The 16,027-nt window shown below is 31.3% G+C and overlaps 1 protein-coding gene across 1 annotated transcript in view; it reads right to left on the bottom strand.

The window, feature by feature from the left end:
* Nucleotides 1-16,027, bottom strand: part of LOC149802037 (uncharacterized) — a 316,208-nt gene that overhangs the window by 167,340 nt on the left and 132,841 nt on the right. The window contains exons 27-31 of the mRNA XM_089956881.1: nucleotides 15,219-15,479; nucleotides 14,536-14,892; nucleotides 10,718-10,897; nucleotides 6,394-6,510; nucleotides 4,533-4,685 (exon numbers count right to left, since the gene is read on the bottom strand). Coding sequence (XP_089813007.1) covers nucleotides 4,533-4,685; nucleotides 6,394-6,510; nucleotides 10,718-10,897; nucleotides 14,536-14,892; nucleotides 15,219-15,479 — 1,068 coding nt within the window. The remainder of the gene's footprint in view (nucleotides 1-4,532; nucleotides 4,686-6,393; nucleotides 6,511-10,717; nucleotides 10,898-14,535; nucleotides 14,893-15,218; nucleotides 15,480-16,027) is intronic.

Raw genomic sequence — 16,027 nt, 5'->3', positions numbered from 1 at the left:
ATTATAGTAATATTTAAAATGTTTGTGGTATTAAAATGTACAATTATAGAAATATTTAAAATGTTTGTGGTATTAAAATGTACAGTTATAGTAATATTTAAAATGTTTGTGGTATTAAAATGTACAGTTATAGTAATATTTAAAATGTTTGTGGTATTAAAATGTACAATTATAGTAATATTTAAAATGTTTGTGGTATTAAAATGTACAATTATAGTAATATTTAAAATGTTTGTGGTATTAAAATGTACAATTATAGAAATATTTAAAATGTTTGTGGTATTAAAATGTACAATTATAGTAATATTTAAAATGTTTGTGGTATTAAAATGTATAATTATAGTAATATTTAAAATGTTTGTGGTATTAAAATGTACAATTATAGAAATATTTAAAATGTTTGTGGTATTAAAATGTACAATTATAGTAATATTTAAAATGTTTGTGGTATTAAAATGCACAATTATAGCAATATTTAAAATGTTTGTGGTATTAAAATGTACAATTATAGTAATATTTAAAATGTTTGTGGTATTAAAATGTATAATTATAGTAATATTTAAAATGTTGGTGGTATTAAAATGTACAATTATAGTAATATTTAAAATGTTTGTGGTATTAAAATGTACAATTATAGTAATATTTAAAATGTTGGTGGTATTAAAATGTACAATTATAGTAATATTTAAAATGTTTGTGGTATTAAAATGTACAATTATAGTAATATTTAAAATGTTTGTGGTATTAAAATGTACAATTATAGTAATATTTAAAATGTTTGTGGTATTAAAATGTATAATTATAGTAATATTTAAAATGTTGGTGGTATTAAAATGTACAATTATAGTAATATTTAAAATGTTTGTGGTATTAAAATGTACAATTATAGTAATATTTAAAATGCTGGTGGTATTAAAATGTACAATTATAGTAATATTTAAAATGTTTGTGGTATTTAAATGTACAATTATAGTAATATTTAAAATGCTGGTGGTATTAAAATGTACAATTATAGTAATATTTAAAATTTTGTGGTATTAAAATGTACAATTATAGTAATATTTAAAATGTTTGTGGTATTAAAATGTACAATTATAGTAATATTTAAAATGCTGGTGGTATTAAAATGTACAATTATAGTATAATTTAAAATGCTGGTGGTATTAAAATGTACAATTATAGTAATATTTAAAATGCTGGTGGTATTAAAATGTACAATTATAGTAATATTTAAAATGCTGGTGGTATTAAAATGTACAATTATAGAAATATTTAAAATGCTGGTGGTATTAAAATGTACAATTATAGTAATATTTAAAATGTTTGTGGTATTAAAATGTACAATTATAGTAATATTTAAAATGTTGGTGGTATTAAAATGTATAATTATAGTAATATTTAAAATGTTTGTGGTATTAAAATGTACAATTATAGAAATATTTAAAATGTTTGTGGTATTAAAATGTACAATTATAGTAATATTTAAAATGTTTGTGGTATTAAAATGTACAATTATAGAAATATTTAAAATGTTTGTGGTATTAAAATGTACAATTATAGAAATATTTAAAATGTTGGTGGTATTAAAATGTACAATTATAGTAATATTTAAAATGTTTGTGGTATTAAAATGTACAATTATAGAAATATTTAAAATGCTGGTGGTATTAAAATGTACAATTATAGTAATATTTAAAATGTTTGTGGTATTAAAATGTACAATTATAGAAATATGTAAAATGTTTGTAGTATTAAAATGTACAATTATAGAAATATTTAAAATGTTTGTGGTATTAAAATGTACAATTATAGTAATATTTAAAATGTTTGTGGTATTAAAATGTACAATTATAGAAATATTTAAAATGCTGGTGGTATTAAAATGTACAATTATAGTAATATTTAAAATGTTTGTGGTATTAAAATGTACAATTATAGTAATATTTAAAATGTTTGTGGTATTAAAATGTACAATTATAGTAATATTTAAAATGCTGGTGGTATTAAAATGTACAATTATAGTAATATTTAAAATGTTTGTGGTATTAAAATGTACAATTATAGAAATATTTAAAATGTTGGTGGTATTAAAATGTACAATTATAGTAATATTTAAAATGTTTGTGGTATTAAAATGTACAATTATAGAAATATTTAAAATGCTGGTGGTATTAAAATGTACAATTATAGTAATATTTAAAATGTTTGTGGTATTAAAATGTACAATTATAGTAATATTTAAAAATGTTGGTGGTATTAAAATGTATAATTATAGTAATATTTAAAATGTTGGTGGTATTAAAATGTACAATTATAGTAATATTTAAAATGTTTGTGGTATTAAAATGTACAATTATAGTAATATTTAAAATGTTTGTGGTATTAAAATGTACAATTATAGTAATATTTAAAATGTTTGTGGTATTAAAATGTACAATTATAGAAATATTTAAAATGTTTGTGGTATTAAAATGTACAATTATAGTAATATTTAAAATGTTTGTGGTATTAAAATGTACAGTTATAGTAATATTTAAAATGTTTGTGGTATTAAAATGTACAATTATAGAAATATTTAAAATGCTGGTGGTATTAAAATGTACAATTATAGTAATATTTAAAATGTTTGTGGTATTAAAATGTACAATTATAGTAATATTTAAAATGTTTGTGGTATTAAAATGTACAATTATAGAAATATTTAAAATGCTGGTGGTATTAAAATGTACAATTATAGTAATATTTAAAATGTTTGTGGTATTAAAATGTACAATTATAGTAATATTTAAAAATGTTGGTGGTATTAAAATGTATAATTATAGTAATATTTAAAATGTTTGTGGTATTAAAATGTACAATTATAGTAATATTTAAAATGTTTGTGGTATTAAAATGTACAATTATAGTAATATTTAAAGTGTTTGTGGTATTAAAATGTACAATTAGTGTAATATTTAAAATGTTTGTGGTATTAAAATGTACAATTTCTTATGGACCCCTAGAGTCAAATTAAAGTCTAAATCTCAATATATAACATTTCAACATCTTGCAGAATTCAAAATTTAGGAATACAGAAAGTTTCTACCCTAATGGAAAGAATTTTTCTCAACATGATAGGCCTAGTCATATCTGAAATCATCCAAGCAATATCTGATTTTTAACAGGTAATCTTTCTTCACAACTTGTCTAAATTATCCTGTTGGTGGTGCTGCTCTGGACCTGGGTCATCCTCTTTTTTGGGAACAAGAGGTCAAGTGAACCTGATGCAACACACTTGGCTGACATCTGCCAAAATGTGAGAGCAATTGTCCAAAAGATAATTGTCATCAGGGTGCTTTCTGTAGAGATTCATTCTAATACTGTATATTGTATGTGCAATGAAAACAATTGTTTCAAAGTTTCTCTGGATTGCATACCTTCATTCATATTTGATGGTACATCAACTTTATTTGTAATATAATGATAGGGCTCTTTCTCTCTCAGTTTGTCAAATATGTTAAGTGACTTTTTTGTAGATAAAGTTATGTGAATGTTTTTCTGTTCTTAGTTACAGCTAGCAAATCTAATGGTTGAGAATTCTTCAGGATAGAAAGCTTTCAGTCAAATTTAGGCCAGGATGCTTTCTATCAAATATAGGCCAGAATGCTTTCTATCAAATTTAGGCCAGGAAGCTTTCTATCAAACTTTGGCCAAGATGCTTTCTATCAAACTTAGGCCAAGATGCTTTCTATCAAATTTAGGCCAGGATGCTTCCTATCAAATTTAGGCCAAGATGCTTTCTATCAAATTTAGGCCAGGATGCTTTCTATCAAACTTAGGCCAGGATGCTTTCTATCAAATTTAGGCCAGAATGCCTTCTATCAAATATGATCAGATACTGTTGAGCATTTCTTGACAATTTGTTTTAAAGGTTTTCTTTATTTAGTAATGGTGCTTATATTGGAAGATGGATTGGCATCATTCTGAATAGTGTTTGAGCAGAAGTCTTTTCAGTGTTTCTTTATTTTCGTAACAGTGGCCAGAATTTATCACAGACTGGCATTACTTGCAGACTGGCATAATCTGAACAAAACTGAAAGATCTTTACGCAGTGTGCATTCTGTCAAATTTGATCAAATTCTGTTAAGCTTATCTGGATAATTCCTTGAAACGTTTTCTGTATTTAGTAATGGTGTTTACACTGGAAGATGAATTAGCATAATTTGTATAAACTGACAGCCATGTGCCAGGATGTTTTCTGTTGAATTTGGTCAAATTCTGTTGTTTAAAGGTTCTTATACTTTTAGTACTGGTGGCCATATTTGAACAAATTAGAAGAAGCTTCATGCAAAAATGCTTCTGGTCATATCTGGTCAAATTCAACTGAGCAGGTTCGGAGAAGAAACTGTAAACAGCAATTCTGACTGGACAATGAATGACAGACACTGGATGGTGTACTATAGACCATATCATAAGTACACTCAACATTACAGTCAGATGAGTAAACAATATTTGAAAAAAATCTCATGACTAAACTCCTGTCCTAAACATACCTGATGCGCACTTGCCAGTGGGTTCTGTTAACCCTGATTCTTCACAATAGTAACCCTGTGTGCAGGGTGTGCAATCACTAACATCATCATTGCCTGTTCTATTGGAAAAGGTTCCAGTGGGACATTTGGGCTGATTGCTTCTTGTACCAGAACCTACAACAATGTATATGGATTATATAAGCACAACAGATTGAAAAGAAACAAGATATAAGAATCAACTTCTGTTATTAATTTAACAAAACCTTTGGTGAAACTAGTACTTATGCACAAGTAACTGGTTACTGCAGAGTCCAACTGCAAACAATATAGTCCATGATCTGCCATCACATAACATGCCAGCAGATCAGGGTCTATGTTGTTTGCCTAAAAACTAATTTCTGTGTAGTTTACAGCTGAACTCAACTTATAAGCCAGTAATGATGGTAACATAGAATTGTCAGCATTTTATTCAATTCTAATCTTATCGATTCCTTGTTTTAAAAAACTCACAGACAAAAAACCTGTAAACATACACAAAATATATTGTACCACTACCTTGGGGAAACACATCTGGGAGAGAGTTTAATGTTTTCCAAAGTATTATTTAATTTTAAACTGTGGGTGTATTGACCACCTGAAAGTTGACTGATTACACAGCCAAGCCACATGTGCATGATGGCAATATTTCTTGACAACAAAGCCAAGCCACATATGTATGAAGGCAGTGTTCCTTGACAGGATAGTCAAATCACATAAGTACAAATGCAGTGTTCATTGACAGCATAGCCAAGACACATTTGTATAAAGGCAGTGTTCTTTGACAACATAGCCAAGCCATATATGCATGATGGCAGTGTTCCTTGACAGCATAGCCAAGTCACATATGCATGAAAGCAGTGTTCCTTGACAACACAGCCAAGCCATATATGCATGATGACAGTGTTCTTGTGTTCCTTTTGTGAGTTTTGGTAATAATGGTGATGAAAATTCAAACTAAATTATAATAATACTTATAAGTATTATTAAAAGCTGACATTTTAAAAAAACAACTAACATAAACAAAAGACAGTGATTGACTATGTTACTGTCATACTTCAACCTTTCGTGCTGAAAAATGGCATTAAACCCACAAAATCACAACCAACCCTATGGGAGTCAGTCCTTTTTTTAGCCCTCATTACTTTAACAGAAGGCTAAACATAGGCCAACCAGATTGAATAGATCTAGAGGACCCACAGTACTAATTTAGTTAACATAGTAAACCTATGCAAACACCATGATATTAAAAGTTCAATAACTTTAAATTTCTTAGTTCATGATCAAACCTATATTCATCAGTACAGATGAAACCTGGATGTCAGCTTCTGTGCAGAGGAAAGGATATGAGCCACAGCATTTTCTGGACCTGCATGTGTTTGAAACATCTGCTTTCAATTCCGCACAAAAGAGTCAGGTGCTAATTTTAGTAATGAGTGTTCCAAACTCAAGACTGTTAAAGGACTGAAATTCCATCAACAAAACAATGTCTCTATTTTCTTCACTTACATCCAGGATAAGCTCTCAAAGGATTCTTTATCCTAAAACATAACTTACATTATTAACTCATCCTGGTCAGCCAAACCCATATATACTCTATTAATTGTTCACCCATTTCCAGGCTGGTTTCCATTTTTCCATATCATTAGTACTGTGTATCCTAGAGTTAGACTATGACATGAGGATGGGCAGGTAACTTTTCAAAGTATCTGCCAGTAAGGCAAAATGATATCATCAGTGAGGGCAGATGTGGCTGAACCTTCATCCCAACAGTATCAAGAAGAGAAAACCACCAGCTGAAGATGTTTACAGACAGATATGTATGTGAACAAACAGGTGCACTTACCGCAGTATCTGCCACGAGGACAAATGTTGCCCATAACACCATCTATGGGGTCTGCCCTTGTGGAACCCACATTACAGTAGTAGGAGGGGTTACACTGCCCTTTTACAGCAGACAGACCTGCAAACAGAATGGAAGTAACAGATGTCATGTATGGAACAATGGGAACAATAGGACCCTGTAGAAGTCACCAAATATTATCCCTGTAATTTTCATCAATTATTATCCCTGTAATTGTCACCAAATATTACCCCTGTAGATGTCACCAAATATTACCCCTGTAAATGTCACCAAATATTATCCCTGTAATTGTCACCAACTAATATCCCTGTAATTGTCACCAAATATTACCCCTGTAGATGTCACCAAATATTACCCCTATAGATGTCACTAAATATTATCCCAGTAATTGTCACCAAATATTATCCCTGTAAATGTCACCAAATATTACCCCTGTAAATGTCACCAAATATTATCCCTGTAAATGTCACCAAATATTACCCCTGTAATTGTCAACTAATATTACCCCTGTAAATGTCACCAAATATTACCCCTGTAGATGTCACCAAATATTACCCCTGTAAATGTCACCAAATATTACCACTGTACATGTCACCAAATATTACCCCTGTAAATCTTTACTTCTGTAATTTACCTCATCAGCGAAGCCCTCTGAAACTAAGAACCAGTCAAAAAATTCCAAAGTACTAGATATACTCACTTATGAGTCCAACTGCAACCTGCATAGATGCAGATCTGCCAGCACATAATGCACTGGCAGATCTGGGTCTGTGCAGGTTGTTAGGAGTAATCAGTAGAACAAATAATATAGACCCTGATCTGCATGAGCATTATGCTACAGCAGATCAGAATCTTTATTGTATGAAGTTTGACTCGACTTTTAAGTGATTATACATGGTAAATTCAGACTAACTAAAAAAGCTGTGATATCTGATTTATTAACATAAAAGGGTACTATAAAATATAGCATTGTTCAATAAACAGAAATTCAGGTGTTTCATGTCAGGGCAGTGGGAATTTTATTTGCAGGATAGACACAAATAATTTTGTCTATGATCTGTTCTTGTATCAAATGACAAAAAAATTATGGCAATCAAGACATTCTGTCAAATGACAATAAATTATTGACAATTAAGACACTGTATCAAATGACAATAAATTATGACAATCAAGACATTCTGTCAAATGACAATAAATTATGACAATCAAGACACTGTATCAAATGACAATAAATTATGACAATTATGACATTGAATCAAATGACAATAAATTATGACAATTATGACATTGTATCAAATGACAATAAATTATGACAATCAAGACATTGTATCAAATGACAATAAATTATGACAATTAAGACACCGAGATCATGGAAAACGAAAAAGAATCATAGATGCATTAAAGAGGACAAAATTCTGGTTATAATTAAATCTTTAAGGACCGTGATAAAAATTCTATAAAAGAGCTTTACAGGTTTTGATTCCTAATTATGCATCTAACATTGTCAAATTTTTGTTGCTTACATCATAGCTGATTTTATATTTCATAATAAGACTCTAAAATATATCACTGAAAGAAAACTGATATTGACACAAATGTGATATCATTTTTATCACCACCATTGCAATATCACTGTTGGAACTACTTTCTTTACCCATTTAGGAAATATATCTGAATTTTGTATGTTACTTTGACATTTTTGACAATCAAATTCTTGACTTCTTTACTGAAACCAGGCCAGGAGATTATAAAACTTCAGTTAAAGATTGAGTCTCCAAAAATAGCCAGTCCAACATAATGTATAAAAATACAATATTTGTGACTGACAAAAAAACTCTCTACTCAAACTCAACCTCAAAAGTTTGAAGATTTATTGGCCAGGAAACAGTACAGACTCTGCCCTGTTGTATTAGAACCAAAGCAAGCAAAGTATTGTGAATACCAGAATATGCATTATACTAGGTTCTACTGCATTAGAATCAATGAAGGCTGAAGTTGTGTATTACACAAATACCAGTATATGGCATTGTAAACACTAGGTCCTACTGCATTACAATCAATGAATGTTCCATGTTGTGTATTACACAATCACATTATTATTATAATTATAATTATTATATTATAACTATTACAGACAGCATGTACCACCAATAATACTCAATAACTAAAAGTTTGCATCTTAGTGTAAAACATGATAAAATTCTCTATATTTACTGTTCTTTATTTTAAATAGCAGTTGTTATCTGGAATTTTATTAACCACATCTTATCAGACTACCTTTCCTTACTAATGAGGATATATATATATATATATATATATATATATATATATATATATATATATATATATATATATATATATATATATATATGCATACATACATACATACATACATACACAGTAATGACATTATTTGTTTATTATATTCTTGGATAAATCATTTTCTCTATTATAACATCTGAAATTTAAAATTCCCAGCCATATTCCTAACTAATATGTATTCCAAAGATTCTGTTATAACATTCCTTTGTTATATATTTAATTGGTTATGGGATTTGATTTGTCTTGTCCACATGAGAAAATTATCTCACACAAAAAAGCCATATAAACTGCATTCTAAGTAATGTGCTTATTGCGATAGTTAAAAAGATAAATCTAATTTACATAACAAAACTGTTAAAATGCATCATATTATTTTCAAGTTTTTGAAAAACAAGTAAATTATTAACATGTATCCACAAGTATGCTCCTAACCTACGAACGGGGAACAGATTGTCTGTGTTCTCTATAATTGGGTTTAACATTCATGTGATTCTACCTGTGGTAGGACAAAAATATAATTTTTTTGCTGACTACTGCAAACATTGTTTTATAGTTGAAATCTACCATCTTTGAATATTAAAAGATCTTTTATTTAAATCGTAGAATAAAATCCACAGTATTTTCACGTTATTCTATCCATGCATTACAGAAACCATCCTGCATTTCCAGCAGTCATTGCAACCAGTGCAATGATGCATGATTGAATAAAGGCTAATATGTATACACAACAAGTTATTATTGATTACCCTATTGCTGTAATCTGGATAGTTCAGGTCAACTGTGAATGCTTTTATAAGTGTTAAAAGTAACAACAGAATCAAATGTGGTCCACAATGGCTCTCAAGTCTTTGATTAAAAACTGTCTGTCCTTTGGCACAGGAAAGACAAAAAGGAAAGACAGATAAAAACAATGATTTCAACAGGATCACCTGAGTATTTTCACAATAACTGTAAACAGATGAATACAGACAATTTGTTTCCATCCAATTAAATACAGGACTAATTTACAAGTCATTAAGTTATCAACCAAAGATCTTTTAACATAAAAGTGATTTTTATGATTCAGTGGCAGATACATGTACATGTTGACATTTTCATCAGATAGTAAAACCGGTTTATCATCTATTTCTTCATGATGACATGTATTTATACAAATGCAGGCTGTTTTTGAAAGTTTTATTACCATTACATATGAGGTCCGAGGCATTAAGTGTTTACTATATTTATGTTCAACATCATCAACATGAACAAAGTACATCATCTGCATTTCCATGGTTGGTTTTAATATACTGCCTGTTCAAATGTCAGTCACCTGTACATCTCCAATCCCCCTCAGCAGTGGATGTATTACAATTAGTGTACAACAGGCACCTGCAGAGTCACAGTGGAGAATCACCAAGTATTTACGCCACCACTGCAATGCTTCTGCATGCAGCAAGTAGGGTGACTACTAACTGCCCCACCAAAATTGGTGTAGTAATTAAAAATCGCATAAGCTGTAAAATGTATATATAAAAACTTAAAATGATATTATGTTACGTGGGATGAGATAAATACCTCAGAGCTTTCATTTACATCATAGTATTAGCTAACAGCCTCAGTACTATAGACTCAAACATCATATCATTAGTTAACAACCTCAGTACAAATGACTTGAACATCATAGCATTAGCCAACAGCCTCAGTACAATTGACTCAAACATCATAGCATTAGCTAATGGTCTCAGTACCAATGACTCAAACATGATATTAACTAATAGCCTCAGTACAAATGACTCAAACATCATAGCATTAGCCTCAGTACAAATGACTCAAAAATGACAGCATTTGCTAATAGCCTCAGTACCAATGACTTAAACATCATAGCATTTGCTAACAGCCTCAGTACCAATGGCTGAAATGGACAACTTTACATAGTAGTCACCCAGGGCTGTAATGACCTCACATTCACTTAGAAAAGGAAAAGGAAAGCCTCAAAACTCACCTGCTATATCACAGTAGTGGCCCTCAGTACAAATGGTTGGAGCAGAGGACTTTGCAGGACAATAATAACCAGGCTGACACTGACCACCTGTCATGTTGCTTGGACACAGACAGTTTCCTGATGTGTAGTTATCATATTCTGTTGGTTGAGCTGACCATGCTCCCAGTATACAGAAATAGCCTGAAATTATTTGATCACATGAAGTAAAAGTTATAAATGGTAGCTGTTACATGCAAAAATTTATCACAAATTATGAAATGCTAGCTCTCTTATTATTTCTCTCTCTACAACATCCTCTTTTTGTCTCACTTTCTTGGCTTTGATCAGGAAATGTACCAGCTGAAACTCTATGATGCTTATGTTTAAAGAAGAATTATTTTCTCATTTATGATGAATAAAGTAATGAGACATCCTTTATGGGATATAATAATTATTGAACCTATCTTGATCCTGTACTAGAAACATCTTTATATGTCATGTCTGTACACTGCATATTAATTTCTGGCATTTTCCCTATAAATCCAATACATTATACATGTATAATTGATTAGTGCATACTTAATATGATAAATGGGGCAAATGGAACAAGAGCAATGGTAGGCAAGTAAATATACCCTTGCCTCTCCCATATCTCACCCCTACTCCATGAAACTAGAGGTGAGTCTGAAGTCAAAACAAGGGCATAATTCTTCTAACAAATGTGCAAGTATAATGGCTGGTCAACATGCACATTTTCTGTATTTATTTTCATAGCAATCCACTAAAAACTGTTCAAGCAATTGTAGTAAAAATAAATATATTACAAAGAGATGTAAGTCAAACTGGACAATAACTCTTACAAATATCTGGGAGAACTCTAATTTGTCAACAGGGGCATCGTTTAATAAAGATCTTAACATGACACCTCCTGGCAAAAAATATTATTTTAAAGGCCATCTAAAAGATTGAAAATTAATTTGAAACCTTCCCCCCATAATATTATTATTGTATCCACACATTACAGAAACCAGTCAGATCCAGTCTACTGAGTAATCAAATTAAGACACACAGAACCAAAAAGCTATAAAATTGATTACCATATTGTTGTAATTTAGAGAGTTTAATACCAAAGGCAGGATCTATACTGAGGTGTTATAATAATAATGGGATAAAACATGTCCATGATAGTTTGTTAGTTTTTAATTAAAATCAGCTCACCTTTAGCAAAAGTGAGACAAAAAGGAGAAACTGACCCAAATAATGATTTTGGCAGGAACACATGCAAAAAATATATTATTTTTTTTTGGTCTTGTTTAATTGCTATTGTGTTTCTCAAAATGATTTAAGAGGAATATTTATTGGAAGTTCTTGTGGTCAATTAATGTCAAAATGTACACTTTCTCTCAAATGCAAAAAAACACAACAAAAATGCCTAAGAAAAAAAGTTCAATAATGCTTGGAAATAGGACTTTAGGTGGGTGCAGGCAAGTAGCAAAGGTTCTGAGTTTGCGTCATCTGTTTCATGCAAAGTAGATTTTAAGATATGATATGAAGGGGAAGAAATGGTATCACCCCATCATAAAGCAGCACCAATACTTATTTAACAAACACATATTCTGAAGACCTTATTTGAAACTGGACCAATGTTCTCTCATTTCCAAATTCCTGCACTGATAGAAAGAGGGTATTCTCTGTTCTTAAAAAAAAAAGAGTGATTCAGGAGAAAATATAGACCAAAAAATACTGTGTGATTCAAGGGAAAATATGGACCAAAAATTACTGTGTGATTAAAGGGGAAATATGGACCAAAACATACTGTGTGATTCAAGGGGAAATATGGGCCAAAAAATACTGTGTGATTCAAGGGGAAATAAGGACCAAAAAATACTGTGTGATTCAAGAGGAAATATGGACCAAAAAATACTGTGCAACTCAAGGGGAAATGTGGACCAAAAAATAGTGTGATTCTGGGGGAAATATGGACCAAAAAATACTGTGTGATTCAAGGGAAAATATGGACTAAAAAATACTGTGCGATTCAAGGGGAAATATGGACCAAAAAATACTGTGTGATTCAAGGGGAAATATGGATACAAATATTATGGAGAGCCTGCTGAGTGTGAAACCTAAATATCACAACAAATGTCATCAATGGTTACCAGACAGTGAACTTGTGAAAGAAACTAAAAATGCTAATGGATTCTATTTTTAAAACATCTTTGCAGTGAATCAAAAGATATACAACTGCTTCCTGTACTAAATAAATGACAATACCCTAACTAATTAATTCTTACTTGCAAAATTCACCACCAGAATCTGGGCATCAGATGAGGACCATTTTAACTTAGGACCAACAAGACATTAAAGGAAGTAGTTTAGTAAAAATCCCATGATATAACCTTCCATTTTTAAGGAGTGACAACAAGATTTTAAAGATGAGTGCCATTTTTATTTCATGATGGCTGTTATAACAGCCATATTGGACCTGAGATTGGCACCATTTTCACTTAGAACTAACTAGACATTGCAAGAAATCTATTCGTAAAACTTCATGTTCATATGATCATTCATTGAGAAGAACAAGATTTTCAAGACAGCTGTTGTGGCATCCATATTAGACATCAAAATGGCACCATTCTGACTTAACATCAATTAGACTCCATAAAATGTCTTCCAGTAAAATCCCATGTATATATGACTTTTCATTTCCGAGGAGTAACAAGAACAAAATTTTCAAGACGTCTGCCGTGGTGGCCATAATGGACATCAGATCCCTACCATTTGACCAACAAAACATCATGAGAAGTCCACCAGTTACCACCTGATTTTGACATAATGGTCCATTCAGGAGCATCATTAATGACATTTTGAGATCTCTGCTGTGGCAACCATATTAAACATAAGATCAGCACAATTTTAGTTTACAATCAAGTAAATATCGTAAGAAACCTTCAGGCGAAAACAATGTCAATATGACTTTACATTAGAAGGAGTAGCAATAACAAAATTTTTAAGATGGTTGCTATGGTTACTGGGACATCAGATCAAGCATTTTTACTTAGCACTGACTAAACACAAGTCTTTTCCCAAAACCCCAATGTTGACATGACCATCCATTCAGGAAGAGTGGTAATAACAATACTTTCAATATGGCTGCCATGGTAGGCATACAGGATATCAGATTGGCACCCTTTATGACCAACTATGTATCATAAGAAGTCTTTATGTGAAAATCCCATGCTGATACAATAATTCATTCTGGAGAATTAGTGACAAAATCTACATGATGGTCACTGTCATGGCCGTCTCAGCAGGACCAATTTAATTTAACACAAACTAGAAACCAAACAAAGTCTCGTAGTAAAAACCCCCATGTTGATATGTCCATCCATTCCAGAAGAGTAATGACAAAAAGATACTCAAGATGCAACACTGGCAGCCATATTCAATGTGCATGCAACACCATTCTCATTAAGGACCAATTCAGAACCAATTAGAGTATTGTCTTCTGGTGAAAAACCCATTTTAATACTACTTGATTTATCCAAATATGTTCTGTTTTCAAGATTTTCAAAATGGACACTGTGGCAGCCATATGAAATCTCAGAATGGCACTATTTTCATTTACAATCAATTAGACATCACAAAAAGTATTCTGGTAAAAATGCCATGTGAATTTGTTTTTCTGTTCAAGAGGAGTAGTGATAAAAAAATTTCAAGATGACTTTTCTTGTGATGATAACAATATTTACAAAGTTTTATTGCAATCAATCCAGAACTACACTAATCTGATTTTATGCCAGACAGACAGACAGCTGGACAGAGACCTAATAAATTACCTGCTGCACAGTCTCCTGTTGAAGCACTGAGTCCTTCAGTGGCACAATACTTCCCTCCTGGGCAGGGCTGGCAGTCCTTCACACTTTGCCCACGACTACTGTTCCTGTAAGTCCCTCTGGGACAAGGGTACTGTGTACTGGACCTAGTTCCATTGGGACAGTAGTATCCCACTGGGCAAGGGAAGATTTCATAGGTTGTAGTATTTTCAGGGCAATAATATCCTGCTGGGCACTGGGCACATTCACTCTGCCCAGTCAAGTTGTTGTATGTGCCTGCCTCACAGGCCTTTGGAGTTGAAGTGCCTTCAGGGCAATAGTGACTGATTGGGCATGGCCCACCAATGTCTGGTTCAGATCCTGGTAAAAATAAAATTTGCAAACATTAACATTATTCCTTCAATGACAACTAAAACAAATTAGCAAATAAAATGTATAACTATAAAATCCATACTGACTATTTTTAACAAAACTGTAAATACATTTAATGCCTTTTTGATATTAATAAATAACTTAATCAGCAAAACAGTGGTTATTGCACTGATGGTTAATTGCACTGATAAAAATCAGTATTTAACTGATTTAAATAGGTAAGTCTACTTACAGATCTTTATACCTTGATTAAAACAAATCCAATGTTTGAATATAAATGATATAAAGAAAACCTGATAATAGCAATATCTAACCTGATGGAGAGGGTACATTGTTCCCTTCAAGACAATAGAATCTAGCTGAACATGGTCCTGTGGCATTTGTCAGACCTTCTGACCCACAGTAATAGCCACGTTTGCATGGGATACAGTCTTTTATATCCTTTCCCATTGTTGTGTCCCTATATGTTGCATTTGGACATGGAATTGGATCACCTGTACGTTCTGGACAATAATGACCGACTGGACAGGGTCCTCCATTAATGGTCCCAACAGCAGGTGTGCTGGTGTTAACTCCTGTACAAAGTGAATTATAAAGAAAATAGAAAACAATTTAGAAAATTCAGTGAAAATCAAAGACAGGTACCAAACAGTTTACAGCAACTAATAACAAGATACTGAAAGTTCATAATTTGTTTTCAAGAAAAATTGCATATTAATTATTCTTCCTTAAATACTCAGTGATGACTGTACACAAAATCCATAGACTAATTTTCAAATGCAGATAAAAATTAGGAAAAAAACTTGGCTGACATCAAACAAGAGGCAAAAGTGGACCTGAGATCACTCAACTGGTTTACATCACTCAACTGGTTTACATCAGGCTGAAATTCAAATGCAAAATATGCAATATAAAATTCATTCATGAATGATATCCACATCTATAACTCAGTTAAATTTCAGGTTAGTGTTTTTTAAATGCAGCTAAAAGTACCTTGTTTGATTCCTACATGAACTATTTCAGCATCATTAAAAAAAAAAATCTAGATGTGGTGGTGTACTGAAAATCGGGATGGATATCATTGGTGAATTCTGAGATGCAAGGCAGATTAAGTCAAAATTTC

Source organism: Sinohyriopsis cumingii, chromosome 4, assembly GCF_028554795.1.
Source record: "Sinohyriopsis cumingii isolate HCF-2022 chromosome 4, ASM2855479v2, whole genome shotgun sequence".
NCBI lineage: Eukaryota > Metazoa > Mollusca > Bivalvia > Unionida > Unionidae > Sinohyriopsis > Sinohyriopsis cumingii.
This window is presented reverse-complemented; position numbering and strand designations above follow the sequence as displayed.